General features: G+C 38.3%; 1 protein-coding gene across 4 annotated transcripts in view; it reads left to right on the top strand.

The window, feature by feature from the left end:
• Window positions 1-20760, top strand: part of LOC126094821 (mucin-17-like) — a 59361-nt gene that overhangs the window by 8262 nt on the left and 30339 nt on the right. For 2 of the 4 annotated variants that reach the window (XM_049909399.1, XM_049909400.1), the window contains exons 2-4: window positions 5885-6037; window positions 9578-9757; window positions 10796-10872. In XM_049909399.1, the coding sequence (XP_049765356.1) occupies window positions 9585-9757; window positions 10796-10872 (250 nt within the window). In that variant the 5' untranslated portion in view covers window positions 5885-6037; window positions 9578-9584. The remainder of the gene's footprint in view (window positions 1-5884; window positions 6038-9577; window positions 9758-10795; window positions 10873-20760) is intronic. The other 2 variants (XM_049909401.1, XM_049909398.1) reach the window with 1 other exon arrangement.

Raw genomic sequence — 20760 nt, 5'->3', positions numbered from 1 at the left:
CTGCAGATTTCAACACAACAGTATTTGACTTGCTGTGGCCTTAAATACACTGTAGGTAGTTTGTTGTTGCCCATTCTATGAAAACATCCATAGCTATGGCTAATTGTTGGTTAGTTTGTTGATGTCTTCGTCATAATTTTGGTGTTTTTTAAATTTTTTGTGGAGACATACATGTATATATATAAGATGTACAACTTTGCTTCCTCCAATTTTTCTCCAACATTTTACACTTTAATGAACCATCACTGGCCATACCTTCTTACATCTTCCGGGCAGTGTACAAATCCCCCATCAAAAAAATTGTTTATCTTTTGAAGGGATCCACGACTCGATCAAATTTGTGACTTCTCCATGAGATCGGAAGTGTTGGTCAGGCAGCCCTTGGGCAATTGATCTAAATAGGTGATTGTCAGAGGGAGCAATGTCTGGAGAATATGGCGGGTGGGGTAGGACGTTTCCAAGTATTTTTTGACCTCTTCTGCAACGTTGGATCGAGCGTTGTCATGCTGCAAAATCACTTTATCGTGCCTCTCACTATATTGCGGCCATTTGTCTTTCAGTCCTCTGCTCAAATGCATTAATTGCGTTTGATAACGAGCACCTGTGATTGTTTCACTTTATTTTAACACCTCATAGTACACAATGCTGAGCTGGTCCCACCAAATGCAGAGCATGATTCTTCGAACCATGAATATTCGGTTCAGCTGTTGACGTGGAAGCGTGGGCGGGATAGCCCCATGATTTTTTGAATTCAGGGTTATTGTAATGAACCCATTTTTCATCCCCCGTCACAATGTGATGCAGACAACCCTTCCATTTTTACCTCTGAAGCAACTGTTCACAAACACACAAATGCTGTTTAACGTCTCTTGGTTTCAGCTCACACAAGACCCAAGTTACTTCTTTCTGAATCATGCCCATAGCTTTGAGACATTTTGAAATCGCTTGCTGTGTCATTCCCACTAATCTTGCCAATTCTTCTTGAGTTTGATGGGAGTCTTCGCTCAGAAATGTCTCAAATTCTGCATTTTCGAAAACATTCTCTCTTCCACCACTATGTTGGTCTAGGATGTTAAAATTGCCATTCCTGAAGTGTTGAAACCACTCATGACCCGTTCTTTCACTAATAGCGTCCTTACCATACGTACTTGAGACCATTCAGTGAGACTTGGGTGCTGTTTTCTTCATATTGAAACAAAACAGTAACACCTCCCGCAAATGACGAGAATTAGGCTCATAAACTGACATTTTCAATCAAGAACAACTTTATGATGCTGACACAAATCGACTAATGTTTGAATGAGGCTATGTTGACCAAGATTCAAACTAACTGCGTGATGTCTGCAATCTGTTTCTTTTGACTGCTACTTACCACTGTTGCCACCTATCGGCAAGCGGTGGAAGCAAAATTGTACACCTTGTATAATTTACAGTTCTTGCTTTTCAGTGCCTACAAAATTAGAGTGACCTCCAGTATTTATGATTTGTTTGGAGTTTTTATGGTGAAACGAAAATCGTGTGATGGCAAGACAGTGAACAGATTAATGATAACCATCCATAAGGCATTTAAGTAGGCACTTGAAAATGATAGCCCAGTTTATGATTTTGCATTCCCTTTTAGAGCACACATCATATACAACTATGTTGCATAATGTAATGTTGCTCTAGTAATTCTGCAGTAGCCTTTGTGCTTTTTGGAGTTCTGAGACTCATTTTAAGTTTGCGCTCTGTTCGAAATCTGTTACCAGTATATCTCGAAGATATTTTATGGAAGACTCACGCGTCACATTTCTAAATGTACTATTTCAGGTTTTCAACATAAAATGTTTCATTGCAAAGTATTTGGAGGTTTGTTTTTGTGTAGATTCACTGGAGTGTCTAGTTCTGGACTAAGCATCCTTTAAATCAAATGTTTTTTGGTGGTATGTTGTTGATACTTCCATGGTAGGACCCCAGGAGTGGTGAAGTAATGAAATTTTTGCATCATCTCAACTCCACTAGTAAGAACGTTGTTTTCACCATAGAAACAGAAATAAATGGTTGTCTGACACTCTTTGATGTTTTGGATATTTGGAAGAGTGGTGAAGCTCTGTGTCATTCAGTTTACCGGAAGCCCACCCTTGCGAACTTATATTTACAGTCTTCAAGTTCTTAAGTGAATCAACAGGGCATTATCTGTTGAAGCAAAAAACCAGCAATCAAGCAAGAAGAATAGTACACCTGCAAAATTGACAGCTTTTCTTCTATTTATTGTTAATGTTTTGTTGCATATAACATCATCCTCTTTTTTAAATTTCAAGTTCAAGTGGTTTTCTGTCCTCTATATAAGATTTTAGATATTGGATTGTTGAAGTATAAGTTGGAAAGTTGCTGCTCACCATATAGCAGAAATGCCGAGTAGTATGTAGCTCAGCATCTCCACTATATGGTGAGTAGCAACTTCTCTAATGTTGTTACATTCCTTCCTGGATTTTCCATTGCTTGAAGTATAAGTTGTTGTTATGGTATATCAAATTCCTTGTGAAGAGTAATGTGGCTTACATAGATCAGACTACATATGTAAACCATGAAAGGATGTTACATAGAACATCAATGCTGCACTGAAATAGAAATTTAAACTACATGCAAGATTATATGGACAAGACTTATTGTCATAGGTAGCATCAAATTGTAATTGAATACTTCTATCGACCACTAGACTCACCTCCTGATGTAACAAATAACTTCAGAGAAAACATGATTAGCTAGTGTGTTAACTCTCCAATCATACTGTAATCTTCTGTGGAGACTTTAACCATTCATCAGCCAGTTGGGAAAATTAGTTTTGTTAGTGGTGAGCATGACAAGATATCCTGTGAAACCATACTAAATGTGTTCTCTGAAAAATGCTTAGAACAGATGGTTCAGAGCTTCACTCATGATAAACTTGTATTATAGCTAATGGCAACAAATAGACTTCATCTCCATAAGGATGTCCACTTCAAAACTAATATCAGTGACCATAAGGTGGTTGTGAGTGACCATGATGTGGTTATCAAAGTGCAAAGGGCCACTAAAACAAGTAGAAAGTGTTGCATGTCCAGTAAACTAAATAACAAAAGGAGTAGTGTTACACTGCAATGAGGACATGTAAATTTTTAGCATAGGGCAGGAGCATGTAGGGGAACAGTGGCTCAAGGTAAAAAGAGTAGTTGACCTCGCTCTGGAGAGATATGTACCCAGCAGAACGAGAGAGAGAGAGAGAGAGAGAGAGAGAGAGAGAGAGAGAGAGAGAGAGAGAGAGAGAGAGAGAGAGAGACATGCTGAATGGAATGTCTTTTGCTGTCTAGACAGCAATGAATGAAGCCTTCAGTGTCTGTTGTAGCAGAATATTGTCAAATGATCCTTCACAAAACCCAAAGAAATTTTGGGTGTATGTAGACTGTTGTGCCACCAAAGTCCACATCCACTCATGGATGAGACAGAAACTGAAATTAAGAGGGAAGCAAAGTAAAAGCACAAATGCTAAACTCTGGTATTTTTCAATGTTCCTTTACATGGGAAAACTGAGGGGTATTGTCCCAATTTAATTCTAGTGCCATTGAAAAGGTGAATGAAATAGATATTACTGGCAGTGGTCCTGAGAAAGAGCTTAAATCGTTAAAATTGAATAACCTCCAGGGCCCAATGGAATCCCTGTCAGGTATTATAATGAATTTGGATCCGAGTTAGCCCCTCTTTTAACTATATTGTATTGTAGATTTGCCTTGTAATTGAAAAGAAAATATGGGTCACACACATCTGCGAGCAGGGTAGTAGAACTAATCCACAAAACTCCTGCCCAATATCCTTGCCATCAATTGGTTGTAGAATCTTAGAACATATTCTGAGCTCAAATGTAATGAGATGTCTTTAATAGAATGATCTCCTCCATGCCAACAAACTTGAATTCTGAAAACATTGATCAAGATGCAGTATTTCTCGATTTGCAAAAAGCATTTGACTCACTAATATATCTATGCTGATTACCAAAGTATGACTTATGTGGTATCAAGCATTATTTGTGACAGTTGAGGATTCTGTGGTAGGAAGGATGCAGCGAGTTATCTTTGATGGAGAGTCATCAACAGATGTAAAAGTAACTTGTGCTGTGCCCCATGGAAATGTGTTGGCACCGTTGCTGTTCATGTTGTACATTAATGACCTTGCAGACAATATCAATAGTAACCTCAGGCTTTTAACAGGCAGTGCAGCTATCTGCAGTATATACTGTCAAAAAGAAGCTACATAAATATTCAGTCAGATCTTGATAAGATTTCAGAATGGTTCAAAGATAGGCAACTTGTTTGAAATTATGCACTTCATGTCCTATAATATCAATGAGTCACAGTTGGAATTGCCAGTTAATATAAATACCTGGATGTAACATTTTGTATGGATATGAAATGGAATGATCATATTGGCTCAGTCATGGACAAAGCAGGTGGCAGACTTCTGTTTATTTGTAGAATACTGGGGAAGTACAATCAATTTACAAAGGAGATTGCATTCAAATCACTCGTGCAATCCATCCTAGGGTACTGCTCAAGTGTGTGAGACCTGTACAAAATAGAACTAACAAGGGATATTGAACATATACAGAGAAGGGCAGCAAAAATAGTCACAGGTTTGTTTGACCTGTGATAGAGAGAAGAAACTGAACTGACTGATTCTTGAAGATAGCCATAAACTATCCCGAGAAAACCTACTTGCAAAGCTCCAAGAACTGGCTTTAAATTATGGCTTTATGAGTATGTTGCTACCACGTACACATTGCTTCTGTAGGGATTGTGAGGACAAGAATATATTAATTACAGGATGCACGGAGGCATTTATACAATCATTCTTCCCCCACACCATATGTGAATGGAAAGGGGGAAAGCCCTAATAACTGGTGCAGTAGGCCGTACCCTCCGCCATGTGCTCCACAGTGGTTTACAGAGTATAGATGAAGATGTGCTTGCCTTTTTCATGCCATAAAATCTGCCCTTGCTGATCATTGTATATCCATGTGGCATACAATGAAATACGATACAACACTGATTTTGTGTACTGCCTATTAATTTTGGGATTCTGTTATTAAAGAGTCTCATGAGATACACATGGCGGAAAACTGTATTATTTGGAAAAGCGGTTATCAATTGGATAACGTGTGGAATCCCCTTATTTCCACGATATGCTCTGAACAAAAATAATGGAGTACACTGAGGGTTGTGGTAATCCATCAGAAAACAGTATCACATTTTCAACATAAAAAAATGATGCCTGCTAGCAGTACACTCAGTCTTGCAATTACAATCTTGATGCATTAACAAAACATGTACAACACTGTAAATAATTGTGTGACATAGACATTCATTGTGTTTTTGATGACCCACCTGAAGATGTCTGGCAGGAATGCAGACAAAATATCGTGTGTCTTAATAAATGTCGACTGGCTGCACTCCCAGAATGTCATTGAGTATTCAGAACACTGGAGAAAGCCTCAAGGTTCATAATTAATTCCTGTTTAAGAGCTTACTGGATCCTAGTGATAATATTGATTCATAAATCATCAGTGAATGCTAAGCACTCAACCATGATTTTGCGTACAATGTATCCAATATTTATAGCTTTATATATTTTTCTCAGTCTCTGATAACTTTGTGTTAACTAAGTTAATTATTCATATTGTGTATTATTCCTTGTGACCATTGTTTGTATTAACTAAGCTCTTTATTCATATTGTGTATTATTCTACGTGACCATTGTAACATTCGTGTAGGGCCATGTAACATGTCAGTTCATTAAGTGCTTTATAACTAAGTTCACTGAATCAGTAAGAAATAATAACAACAGTATCACTGTAAATGGTACTCATTTTCAGTTCTTAACAAAGGCCAGGAAACGAGGATGATGGTGATCATGTTAGTAACATGTCAGCCTATGCCTAGAAGAAACCATCCTGTACTCACATTGGAATGACCCTTTCAGTTTATTAGCTCTAATACTGATACTTCCTACAACAGACTTCAGAAGAGTAAGACATTAATTATCATAGTAGAGAGTTATACTTATTTCTACAGTATATTTTTAAATTCATGATGCTTTCATAGAAGTTTGACACTCGCCCTGAATAAGCTCCTCAAAATGTTTTTGACACTTGGTTCCTTTGTGAATCATTCGTCTAAGAATAAATTTTTTAGATGCTTAGAACAATAGTACTTCGTTGGCATGAGCTCTACACTTTATATAGCAAAAAGAAGAACCCTGACAGTTGTCAGTCATGTTGTCAGCTTTCCAGTGCAAAGTGCAAAAGGCTGCTGTCAGCACCAAAGCTATGTGACTAAAAACAGTACTCATCTATACAGCTGGAACAAAACTGGTACATTGCTGAAGAGATGTATACAAAATTGCAATACATGAATGGTTGTGACAGATGCGTGACGCAACTGTGCCAATCCCGCTGTGACTGTCAGGGCTGTTCTTTCATCTTAAGGACTATAATGAGGAGGTGGCTTGTATGTGGTAGAGTTGTATCACGTAAAAAGTCTGTTCTTCTTAATTGATCTTTAAATTCTCATCAACCACTGAACTTCCATGATTTATAACCAATATATGCTGCTTAATGTATGATTATTTTTAAATTATATTAGGTATAGTAAAATATGCACAATAGCAGGGGACCAACATACCATGTGACTCACTCATGAATGGCATTAATCTATGGCATCTATCTGTAGCTTGAGCCGTGGTCTTAATTTACAGCAATTAGCATTGGTTTCTGTATTAATGTAGATATAATGAGGCTTTTTAGTCATGGCTGAGTTGATTACTTCTGTGACATGAAATACAAGTATTATGTCAGTAAATAATAGCAATAATTTACCAAGTATAGAGGATGATTTTTCTACCGTGTACAAACTCTAGTGGCCTAGGGATTGATTGATGAGAGGAATAAAAAAGGTCTAATGAAATTATGTTTGGAAATGAATGGTTTCCATGCTAGAGAATATTTCTTCAATCACACATTGCTTTAGAGACTGTGGTCTAATATGCACTGTACCATGCGGTCACAGTTACAGTGTGTGTCGAAAATGGCTTCATGTGCCTCAGTACATGCGTGTATACACCTTAGCATGTTGTGTCTCTCATGATCACATTGGCCAGGCTGCATCCGAATAATGTCAGAGGCAGCTTGAATACACTTCTCCATTGTCTCCACATCTGGAATGGGCTCTGCAGACATGATTCTTTTGGATGGCCCCACTACCAGAAATCACACGGGTTGAGAGCCAATGAACGAGCAGGCCATGCAATTGGACTCCATCGTCTGATCCATTGACCAGGGAAGACACAATTGAGATGCGTCCGGACATTAAAGGTTAATGGTGAAGTGGGCTGGAGCACCATCATACAGCACTCACATAACCATTTGACTCATCAATGACACTTCTTCCAGCAGGGGACGCAAAGTTACCCGCAAGAAACACCGTTAGCCTCACCCTGTTAGGTGATGTGGAAGGAAGAGTGGTCCCAAAATGCGGTCATCAGTTATGCTGGCCCACACATTCCTGCTGCACCAATGCTGACGATTTGCTGTCACCATACCGTGGGGGCTCTGCATACTATCCCACAGATGACTGTTTTGTAAGTTGAAGATAACACTCCGCGTAAAGGTGGCCTATCTGTGAGTAGGTTGGATGACACAAATATCAGAATCGTAACTGTCTGGTGAAGGAAACAGTGACAAAACTGCTCCCAGAGTGGAAATTCTGTAGCTAGTAAGTGCTACATACACCGTAAATGATAAGGGTAGTAACAATTGCCATGGGGAATGTTCCATACGGTCACCTGGCTTACCCTGTACTGACGGACCAGCTGCCCGTTACTGACACAGCGGTCGCCTTCACAGTGTAATCACATTTTCCTCCAAGTCTGGTGTCCAAACGTTTAGGGTATGTCCTTGATGATTTCCTGAAATGACCCTGTCTCAGACCAATAGCGAAACACTGTTGCAAACATTGAGTGCTGTGTTTGTTGTTGGCAGGGATAGGTCTCCTGACACAACCTCGCTGCCTGTTGCCACTTGCCTTTTCATAAGTAAATACCATGTTGGCAAGTTCTCGATTTGAATACAGAACCATTGTGTACAATGCTGTATCACATCCACTATAAGGTGAGCCAGCAAGAATTGTGAATCAGACACGTTACCAATGACTGGCAGGAGAATGGGTTAGGGCATGACATGAGGAACAGTACCACCCTCTAGGAGCAAACCACGCATACTGTAACTGTGGCTAGCAAGGAAACCACACGTTTCTGGATGTAAGTTCATTATACCTTTTTTGTTCCTTATCCTCTCATTGATCAATCTCTAGAGTTTGTACACGGTGGAAAAAATCATGCTGTATAAATATAGAGTATACATCGACTTTCTAGTTGCCAGAGTAGAAAACAGCTGGAGCATGTGGCATGCAGCAGAAATCATACTGGTGTTGTCACAAAGTATTTCTTTCTCTTCATCTGCATTATGCATCATTTGCCTACCTTGCAACTTCAGTAGTGCACTTTGTGCATAGTTATTCTGAGTATCACAGCTACAGTTTTTATCTTGTCACTAAATGGTCCATAATTTGCTAAAGGTTATATAATGCCCTATATAATGAGCTAGGATTAATCTAATATCTTATATGCTTTTAAACATCTGGGAAGCTTTGGATGGTCTCTTTGCTGTTTCTCTATACCTAACAGCTTCGCGTGCTTGAGGTTTCATTTGCACTTCCATTTAACTGAAGCAGTGGGTACTGAAATATGTCAACATGTTTCACTCTTAAGTGACATTGTTAGATCAGATCTCATCACTTGTATAATTTATCCGTTTATTTTCTTATGTCTAAATGTTTTACTGATGTTATTAACTACCTTTTAATTTTTTTGGTTGATAAAACTGCATTGAAACAGGTAGCATTATATGAGGAATGCAAGTCCAAATCTGAGCTGTGATATAAAACTTCTTTTTATGTGGCTTCTTTCTGCGTAATGTCTCCACTATACTTCACTCATTGTAGTGTGTCTGTTTGAACCTGGATTTTTCATTATTGTTTTTGTCATGTGAATATGACCTGATGTGTCTAAATCTTTTCTTATTTTTACTATCACAATATGCCACCGTTGTGCTGTTATTGAAATGGTAAAGAATTTAGTCTTTTCTTTAGAAACACTATAAAATATTCTATTACCCTCTGTATACTTTGAAGCTATCTGAAGACTATATTGTATATCCATTTGCCTATTTTGTCAGTATCATTTTTTCTCAAAGGTCTCTATCTTATTTGTGTTTTGGTGCATTGAAAATTACTTTTCACGTATTAGATATTACATTTTTATGGTGCTGTTGATATGTATTGTATGTGGAAAAATAAATATATCTCTATTAGAGCTACATTTCTGTAACCATACTTTGAAATACAGGAGTTGTTAGAGAGTAAACTTATAAGTAATGGCTTTATCATAAAATACATTTGAAATAATGTTCTAAAAATGTGTTACTGTTACAATTTTTTCCTTTTGTATATAGGGTGGGCATGTGTGAGCAAACAGAGGTACAGTACTTAGAAGGTGATGTTGTGTGGGTGAAATTGGGTTCATGTTGGTGGCCTGGTGAGGTACAGGATATTACAAAACTACCAGAAGAGGTGCGAGAAGATTTGCGGAGAGATCTTATTGCAGCTGTCAAATTCTTTGATGAAGATAAATAGTAAGTTTTTATTGGCATGGTTAATAAATTTTAAATAATCTTTCATATACCAATATGTTTTAATCTTGTGTTTTAATCTTGGACCTTTTTGTTGTGTAAATTCACCAAAAGCTAATTAATGTCTTTATGTTTCTTGTCCTTTCTTTAATAACTATTCAGGATAAAGTAATAAAAAGGTCTAGTCCAGCAGAGATGAAAGAGCAATAACTGTTAAGTTCTCCTGATACCCAAAAAATAAAGTTGCTCATTCTGTCTTAGTCAGTTTGTCCTTCTGGACCTACTAGCATCCTCAAAAAATAAAGTTGCTCATTCTGTCTTAATCAGTTTGTCCTTCTGGACCTACTAGCATCCTTTTCATTATAAGTAGACAGTTAATATATTTTCATTTGATTCTACTAGCATCCTCAAAAAATAAATTTGCTCATTCTGTCTTAATCAGTTTGTCCTTCTGGACCTACTAGCATCCTTTTCATTATAAGTAGACAGTTAATATATTTTCATTTGATTAAATTGAATAGGTGTAACTAGTTGTCATGCTTTGATTACCAGTGAAAATGTGCTGATCACAAGAGCTAAAACTGTGGGCTGCCATTGAGAATTGGTTGCTTTCAGTTTCTGTGTTCTTTCTTTACAACCCCTAACCCTCTTCACAGTTTACTGAAAGGACTGACTTTATGACTGTATCTGTTTTTAATTGTATAAATTGACTATGTTTCACAAAAATTAACCATTCTAACCTAGTCCACCATTTTTTATTGCATGTACCGATGATAATTTCATTTACGTTATGTGAATGATTTCTCCTCACTTAATTAGTTGAAACTGTGTACAAGTAGAGAACTGCTATTTGTCTTTGTTAACCACTTTGATATATGTTTTTAATGTCTCCTTGTGATGTCACTATTCAAATTTTTCATTTACCACAATTGATCTTAACCCTATACCATTTCGTCAAAACCACCTTGTTAATCCATCAGACAATGCTGTAATTTTTGTAATTCTTCATGCTGTAATTTTTGTTGTTTATTTTCATTCCAGTGAATATGTACATAAACTGGATCACATTTGCATGTACAACTGCAGGCGGAAAATGGAGTTTATCAAGAGAGGTTTGGGTAAGTGGTATATATTAAAAAAAAATGTAGTATATCAGTATTTCCATGTTTACCTATGAAGTGTTGTAATTTTCCTTAGGAGTACTATTACCTGTCAGCCACAGAGTGAATAATATTAATATGCTAGAATGTCTTAGGAATACATTTTGCAACACACACTGTTGTATGCGATTCTGTTGAACAAAATCATCCCAGATGCTTGCATTTTTCCTCAATTTATTTTCAGTTGCAGCTTCATGACTTTCCAACTGAATATAGTTCCATTACCTTTTAGCACTTTGAATTTGAGTGTGGTATCTGAAACTGCTTTGGTAAAGTTGTGCATAGAACTTGTGACTTTATACAACAGACATAGGTACATAGGTGTTTTTGTCACATTATTTCAAAAATCCAGTTTAATGTTGACTGTACAACCTTTAATAGCAAAATTAAAAAGTGATGTGGCGCATTACCTGTAACAGTAGCTTATCAGATTTGGTATATAATTGTCCACATTGTAGTTGTCAAGCACATATCCTGGAATTAAGTTAGAATACAGTGGAATGGCATTTAGAATACTTTTCAATTGTCATTTCTCTGATGCTTATCATTGCAAGATTTGATCTTTAATATAACCCATTTCTTACCTCATTTCATTAGTCTCATTGCTTTAGTTTCCCCACAATTTGCTCAGCAAACTGCATGTCAGATACAAAACAGTGTTTTGGAAATTTAAGTCTTAAATCTTGTTGAAAAGAGGAAATGAGGAAAGAGGTACGTGGCACATCTGTATTGCTGTATTGTAAATGTACAACTGCTATTAAACAATGGAAAAACCAGGATGGAATAATGACAGTATTATGAAAGCAATAGATTGTTACTCACGATATAGCAGAGATGTTGAATTGCGGACAGGCACAACAAAAAGACTATTAAACAGGTTAGTTTTGGCTAAAAGGATTTCTTCCATGTGTGCACGAGCGCACACAGGCCCCCCCCCCCCCCCCCCCCCCCCCCCTCCCCCCCACACACACACACACACACACACACGGCCACTGGCTGACAGAGGCCAGTCTGTGAGTTCTGTTTGTGTGTGTATGAGAGAGAGAGAGAGAGAGAGAGAGAGAGAGAGATAGTGATAGTGATAGTTTAATTCTAAAGGCCTTTGCCTGAAAGCTAACTTGTTTAACAGTCTTTTTATTTTGCCTGTCTGCAACTACCATTAATCTTTTACAAATGTGCCTTTGACACTGTTGTGTGTTCTGCATGGCTGATATCCACACACACTTCTAATTCAGTATATCTTATAACTTTATTGGAGGTTTGTGAGTAGTAGTCATAAAGTTTTAGGTATCACCTTGAAAAAAGAAAGTTACATAGTTAATTTTCAGATACTTATCTACAGTCTCGGTACACATTGAAATCACCATGCGACAATAATGGAACAAGCCATTAAAGGAGCCACAAAATGACGCAGCCCATTGATAAAGTGGAGTGTCATGCAGTAATCCATTTTTGGCTGTTACGGAAATGTTACAATAATTTCAGGCCAATTCATGTTACTTGTTTAGCAGTCTAGATTGGCCTGACACAACTGCAACATTTTCACTACTGCTGAAAATAAATGACTGCCTGATACTCCACTTTATCAGTGGGCTGCACTATTTTGTCGTTCCTCTAGTGGCTCGCTCTGGTACTGTGGCATGAGGTTTTTGCGTGTGTGCGTGCATGCGTCTGTGTGTGTGTGTGTGTGTGTGTGTGTGTGTGTGTGTGTGTGTGTGTGTGTACTTACCTACAACAAAATAATAATGACATAAGTTTGTTTATTTGAGGTGATAGTTAAAACTCTGATTTTCCTTCTTAAAGCATTAACAGTAATTTTTTTTTTTTTCCTGTCTCACTGTGTGTTGCAAAAGTATGGCATGATAAAAGGTAAGCAACAATAGGACTTTTCTGGTAATAATATTGAAGCCTTGGTGATAATTTTTTCACACTAATCTCCTTGAAAGGAATAGCTATGAGTTTCACTGTATGTATTGATTATTTGGTGGGATAGTTATAAAACTTGCGTGAATTTTTTATGGTCATCGTATGGAGTCGGTGCTTATAATTGTTGCATCTAGGGAACACTGTATGCATATGCACATTTAATTTTAACACTCACATTGGCAATCCTTTCATACCATCACAGTCAGCAGTTTCAGTAACCATTCCAAATCCACTGTTGGTTGGTGGACTCCTGATTCTTCCGTGCCTTGTAAGGATTGAGTTCCACATATCCGTGTTCATGGTTTCTAATGCTATATACGTTCTGTTGTTGTCACCTTGAACTTTTCTTAGCCCTTAGAAGCCTGCAAAGAATTTCCTTGGCCCATTCATCTGCCCATCTCCATTTCATATGCAAAATATGTATAATTACATCATCATGCAAGGAACAGCATTTGCACGAATTTTGTCGTGACTTGCAGTGTGATGTTCTGTGTGCTCGGAAAACACACTGAGATATGCAGCAGTGACACACATTTGTTCCTAGCATGAACGGGTTGCTGAAAGATCACATGCATGGTATGGAAGCAATGTTTTGGTAAAGCCCAGTTTGAAAATCTGCAGTATTTGCCGATCAGATGAAAACAGTATTGAAATTATCTCTGTGTAATTAAGTAGCGATGTAGTTACCTCAGTTTATAAACCTCCTGCAACAAAATTTTCCTTTGTTCCACACCAGAAACTTTCCTAAAGGTAAAGCCGCCTCTCTGATAGGTGACTTCAACAGCCACAGTCATATTTGGGCTTATGCACATGACGACAAAAGTGAAGGAGTAGTTCAGTCATGGGGTGAAACTTTTCAACTTACCCTCATCCACAATAGCAAACTTCCTCCTTCTTTTAGCTGTGAAAGATGAGGATGAGGTTGTAACCCAGACCTTCTTTTTTTTAATGAAATTTTTGCACATAGATGTTCCAAAGCTATATGTCCAATACCAAACAAATGACACAGGCCAATTGTGTAAAATTTTGCCATCACTAAAACCCAGGAAGTCTGTTATAAGTGGAGATGTATCTTCAAGAAGGCTGACTGGGTGAAATTGTCTGATATACTGGATGAGAAAATTCTGAGCATTGTTCTAATTCCTGAAGAGGGCAACAATTTTCTTGACAGTGTCCAGGCTTCTTTAAGGGTGTCAATTCAGAGGATCTGCAGAACTTTCACACAAAGTGTTCTTTCCTTCATATCTGTGGCTAAAATAGTTGAGTGGTTTCAGTTAATAGCAGATTGTGACATGAGTAAGAGCAATCAGAAGGCCTAGAAACTATTATGCCACCTCGGTAATGATAACACTGAAGCTAGCAAGCATGCTATGATTGCCCATCAGCTGCTAGTAAATGGAAAACTAACTCAATAAATAAAGATAAGTAAGAACCAATAACACAGCAGTATGACCAAGAAAGTAACATCTTGTCTCCACCATTTACTGAAGCTTAGTAAGTGCAAATTGGGTAAAGTAGCTGGATTATATGACATATGAGTAGAGAAAATTAAGAACTTTGATCCTGTTAAAATGTGTTGGGTGCTAGATGTAACAAACAACTGTTTCCAGAATTGCAATATCCCCAAAGTCTGGTGGAAGGTTTGAGTTACTACTATCCCTAAATCACACAAAGATCGCCTGGATCCTAAAAGCTAAAGACCTATTTCCCTGCTCTGTCACCTGTACAATGTCCTGGAAAGGCTCGTTTTTCAGGGACTGCAAGCAAGCTGGCTTCAGAGAAAGAAAAAGCTATGCATCACAGATATTAGACTTGAAATAGCACATCGAGGATGTCTTCGAGAAATGGCTTGTCACTGGCACTGTATACATTGATCTCACTGCAGCGTATGACACAGTCAGTCATCAATTTCTTTTCACAAATGTGTATGACATCACCAAAAACTTCAATATCAGAAACCTTCTCCAGAACCTGAGGTCCTTTGTGGGATTTCAAGGGCATAGAAGCAGATGAAGAACGCAGAAGTTCACTGGTCGTTCAGAGTTGTGAACAACATGGAAGGCTCTCAACAGACTACGCTGTAGTAGTATCAAGAGATGCAAGATCAACTTGCAGTAATGGAAGTGGGGCATTTTTTTAGAATCAAGTTTTTGCAAGTGTGGTGCTGTGCAGGCTAATAACCATCTACTGCAATGTTCTTCATCTCTAGACAAATGCACCTTGAAGAGACCTGATGAGGGTGACACTGAATGCCCTCGACGTGCCCAATTTCTGGTCAGCCAATGTACAAACTAATGTCAATAATCAATTTCCTTTCATTGATTATATACTTTATATTTCTGATGCAATAATAAATAAATAAAATAATTATGTATTTCATTCCAGTCTCTTAACTGTTGTATTTGTGTGATTTCCTATCTCTCCTTGTAACTCCTTCATGCATCTCTCCATTGCTCATTGAGAAGCTCACTGTTTGTCAACTTTTTTTGCATTAAAAGTCAGTGTCTCACTGCCATAGGTCAAAATGGGTGCTATAATGATTGTGAATTTTCCAGTTTGGATGCATTAGAGACATACTTCTGAAAACCATGTTTAACAGAAATACTGGAGTCCATTTTACCCTTTGTTTTGTTTCTTTCATTGTAGGAAGCATCAGAAGTCGATAATATAAGTATCACACGTAAAAAATCTACTAAATGATGCAACAAATATATTAAATGATTGAGACTTTTGATTTTTACAGCTATTTCAATTAAGTGTTGTATTTCACCTACTTATGATTAACTGTGTGCAATAACTTTTCACAATCTTTCAGAATTTTATTAAGACTAACACATTATTCTGCCTTATTTTCCACCACTATTGCAATTTCCTCCACAGGTCATTATCAAACAGTATGCTAGGAACTGATGTGCAAATCATACAAATTGTATGAGTAGAAAACATTTTTTTGTATTACATCTTATAATTCATCATTGATGTATTATTTTAAATGTATATTCTGTACTGTATCACATGTAAATGAGAACGGAACACCCGCCACAATGGGACCATGCAATGGTTACATTCAAAAGTAATCACCACATGCCTTGAGACATGTATTCCAGCGGGAGACAAGACGACCAAATCCTGTTTCATAGAACATAGTCTGCTGCCAGCAGATCCACAGTTGCACTCACTATTGCACTTCCTCATCCTACTGAAACAGATGTCCATCCATGTCTGTCTTTGGCACCAAATATCTGAAAATCACAGAGAGAAAGATAAGGGCTGTATGGAGGATGTTGCAGTGTTTCCCAAACCAAATCGCTGAAGTGTAGCCTTCATCTGATTTGAGGTGTGGGGGGTGGGTGTTGTGCAATAAGATGATTCCATCCAACAGCATTGCGAAGGCCTGAGGACAAACAGCAAAACCAGCAGTGGACACATCCCATGTTTCTTCCATCAAAGAAATCCAAAGGTGTTCACACCAGTTCTGATAAGGTCATGATGACCCTCTTCTTTGATTGTAGATCACCTCTGCTCGTCGAGTTTCTCGAGTGTGGAACCCCAATCAATGCGCAGTTATATGAAGACACTACAGAAACTGTGACATGCCATAAAGTCAAAATTCCCAGGAATGCTGTTGGATGGAGTCATCCTGTTGTGTGATAATGCCTGCCCTTGCACGGGTTTAAAATCTAATAGTTTCTGAGGAGTTAGGGTATTAGTGTTTTTGATCCATTGCAGATATATTTGATGAGGAAAGTTCTTGCTAACTGTTGTGGTGGTCAAACAGTGCAAGATCTGCATTCTGATCAGTCAACTCTGTAAATGCTGGTTCAATTCATTTTCTTACAAATTTTTTCCTCTCTTTTCCAAAAATATGACTATAATGATGTAAACATTTTTGTAAAAGCTATTTTCAAGTCGCCCCAAGTACAACATTAAAGCCTGGTGATGTTGGTAGATCCCATGGGCTGGCCTCTTATGATTGCACAAAAAGAGATGCTTCATGTGTTTTATTTGTTCTGACTTCTGCTGGCTCCAGAGCCAGGTGGCATGTCTTGGTCCAACAGGTAAGCTAAGGAAATGCAGTATATGTATTTTTCTGGTTAGTTTCACTTCGCAAGACCTCTGTCTCGAGGATGTGATCATGAAATGTGAACCAAGCTCATGCACATGCCACTGTCATGTACCAATATGTATGTGAGCTTGCTAGAGGAACCATTCTTCACCAAAAGCTGGACCCAGTGCCAGTATATTCTGATCTCTTTCCTCTGGTTTTTCAGTATTTTTTATTAAGAGCGCTAGCTATCATTTAACTGTGATGCTAACCTTTTATTAAACCTGAAACTACTGCTCCTACATTATATACCTCCAGCTTTTTTGAATGTGTAGTTTTTTTTTTTTTAAGTGAATGTTAGGTTTAGCAAGCAATATAAAGATTTGGCAAAGTCAAATTAGTTTTTATTTATCATTCTAGTCCACTAGTCTGCTTTCAGAAATTAAAATCTTACAACCCAAAAACATATTTATAAATTGTTCCAATTTTTTCAAGCAGCATAGCTTTTTATGTGACACACTTTGAAACAAGGCTCTTTGCTCATCGCATCAGAAAAGAACACAATGTTTCAGTGAACATTTTATGAGATCAAAATGAGAAATACTCACTTGAACGTTGATGCATTTCTTCTTGCGCAAAGTTGTGGTCATCATCTGAATCATCAATAGTGTCACCCTCATTGTCATTGTCAATAAAATCTTGTCCCAATTCACACAAAATTTCATCATCCATAAGAAAATATGAAGCCACGATTTTGGTTTTTTTACTTACTGAACAAATAGCTATTATCCTCCAGCAGCTTCACTTTATATAATAAATGGCTGCTTTAGAGAAACATGTCCATTGCAACACATTGAAGACTGATTAACCACATCAATATACATGATTTTTTATTTGAAACTGGGAGCAACTGTACCCTGTCTAATAACTGGCACAGCAGTTACCAGAATTTTCACATCCCGACAGTTGATGGGATTGGTGGTCAAAGTGTTAACATCTTTGCTCCTATCAATTTCACTTGGAATGAGTGAAGTTATACTGGGGTTAAGGCAGTGAGCTCACATTTGGTAGTACCATCGCACCCTCCCCTGTAAATCACTTAATGTAAATACTGGAATTGGTTTAACTTCTGATTGACAAATTCATACAACCAATGACAATTACGGCCTCTCATTATGATTCAGAGTCAAATTTGGTTCTGTGTTATACATAATTACCAAGTACCATGATCACAGATCTTCACAATGGGTGGAACTCCATGGCAGTACCACACTGCTGTGTAGACTCTTGAGCCCCAGCCTGCTCTGACGTTGTGAGCAGCCATCTGCCCCCTCCCCTCACCCCCCCCTGCCCTGCCCCAGAATATCTCCAGAATAAATCACTTCAGTCCAAACAGAATCTAATATAAACCTGTAATTATTATGACTTAAACATAATCTTGCACAATTCAGTTCTCAGCTTTATATATATTTCTTTAAACACACACACACACACACACACACACACACACACACACACACACACACGATCTCGCAATCTCAATTCAACAGTAAGGGTGCATATCAGCTGCTCTCATTGACTGCCATGAACTTTTGCACCATTACAAGACAAATGAAAAAAGACTGCTAGATATTAGTAGCTATCGGACTAAATCCTTCATCACATGTGGACCAAAAAAAAAAAAAAAACCACACATCACACATTCACATATGCATAACTTACCGTATTTACTCGAATCTAAGCCGCACGTTTTTCCCTGTTTTTGTAATCCAAAAACCCGGCTGCGGCTTAGAATCGAGTGCAAAGTAAGCGGAAGTTCTGAAAAATGGTTGGTAGGTGCCGCCACAACTAACTTCTGCCGTTGAGTACATGTAGCGCTACACAGGCATGCTTTGCAGGCACAAAGATAAATACTGGCGCCAAAACCTCTGCGTCAGTAAATAAATTAAAAGAAAAGGTAGAAGAATGTAAACATTATGCCATGTATTCTTTTGTGTTTGCTGCTATCTCATTTAAATCCTGTCTGCCTAATTAACTATGAAACTAGAGTGAGACAACAGTAAATGCAGGAGAATATACGTATCATGTCATGTTATCGACCTAAATTGTGTCTCATGTTACAATGGACCAACTTTGTTTCGATTTGAAGGTGTGGTCGAAACTTTTCTCTCCCCTTGAATTTCGAGTCTCAAATTTCAGGTGCGGCTTAGATTCGGGAAAAATTTTTTTCCTTAATTTTGAGTCTCATTTTTCAGGTGCGGCTTAGATTCGAGTAAATACGGTACACATGACCACTATCGTTTGTGGATGCTAAGGCCTGACTCCATGTGTGGTGAGCAAGTTGCTTACTGGGCCGGGTGGTGGTGTAGAAGAGGGATGGCAGGCTAGGGATATGGGAAGACACTAGTGTTTCCTTTGACAGTATGCAAGTATGTGGTGGAGACAGGATAGTGGGCTACAAGTTGCAGCATCGAGAGATTGTGCTGAGAGGGAGGGGAGAAGAGTGTGTAACACCCAGCGGTGGAGCAACTGAGTCTTCTTCTTTGGCCAGGTTTCAACTACCTCTCATCGTGCCCGGAAATGAGAAATCTATTGTGTGGTTGAAACATGAACAATGTCTCCAGTATCATTTTCATGTGGAGCAGAAGAACAGTGTGAAGCTTGTAGTGTTTTGTTTCGCTGTGTTCTATGTGAAGTCAGGAGGATGGGTAATATTGTCCAATCTCTTTGTTTGGCATCAATGTACAATGAGAGCACAACATTGTATTAAAGCATTCTTTGAGGTCATTCTTCTGTGGATGATAGGCAGTTCTCATCCTGTCAGTGAGATCACACTGTGAAATTACCTCTGAAACTAGTCCCCAAGCAGAGATCATGAAAGGGGTGCTGTGTGCTTCAGAATGATGTCTTCTGCAAGATACTTTGCAATTTCTTTGGTCCTTTGGCAGTTGGCACAGATTTGGTGACAGTGTAGTGGGTGAGGCAGTCCATGGAAACTGTTATCCATTGATTCCTGTTTGTTAACTTTGGCAATCTCTCCAAAATGCCGGATCCAATTCAGTGGAATTGCACTGCTACAGGTGGAATAGGTACCAGATACCCAGAAGGTGACATCTAATTCAATCAATGGCATTCCTTGCAGTGGTTCACGTAGTGTCTAATGGATTCGTAGTGCCCTGGCCAGTGATACCTGCATCTCATTCTGTTTATAGTCCTCATGAATCCCAGGTGACGGAGATTCCTCCATGCTGCATTGTTCCGTCAAAGAATTCCTTGAAAGACAGTTAACATCCTTGTGTTTGTATCCGCTTTTGTATACCATCGTGACTTTGTACTCTCTGAAGCCTAAGTGCCCACCTCGGCAGTTGACCTGACCGATCCTGCAGGCTTGTCAGTCAGCTAGAGAATAGTGTCCATCACAGTGGTGAATGATTTGCTGAATAAATATGGGCAGAACTTGATCATGACTCAAACAGATGCAAGACATTCTCTATCATAACTCTTTTTCAGCACCTTCCTGAATACGCACTAGAGCTGCACCTATCCCATAACTGCAAGTGTCAGCGCAAACTTCTCTCTCTGCTCTCATGAGGGGAAAAAATCTTCCTTGCACCTAATACCAGGAAAATTTTTCGTCGCCATGCAGTGATTCTTGCAAAGGATGTGTCTGGTAAAGACGTCCTTTATGAATTTCCTGTAATACAAGCACATTCTAAGAAAACATCTTACATCATGAACATGCCAAGGAGTTGGGAAGTCTGTGACAGCTTTTATTTTCTCTGGGTCAGGATGAACTGTGATACAATTCACTAGATACTCCAAGATTTTTGTTTCTTAGGTGGTGAAGAGTCACTTTTCTGGGCTCAGGTGGAGGC

This window comes from Schistocerca cancellata, chromosome 8, assembly GCF_023864275.1.
Source record: "Schistocerca cancellata isolate TAMUIC-IGC-003103 chromosome 8, iqSchCanc2.1, whole genome shotgun sequence".
NCBI classification, from domain to species: domain Eukaryota; kingdom Metazoa; phylum Arthropoda; class Insecta; order Orthoptera; family Acrididae; genus Schistocerca; species Schistocerca cancellata.
The sequence above is the reverse complement of the archived record's forward strand: the minus strand, read 5'-3'. Positions and strand labels throughout refer to the sequence as shown.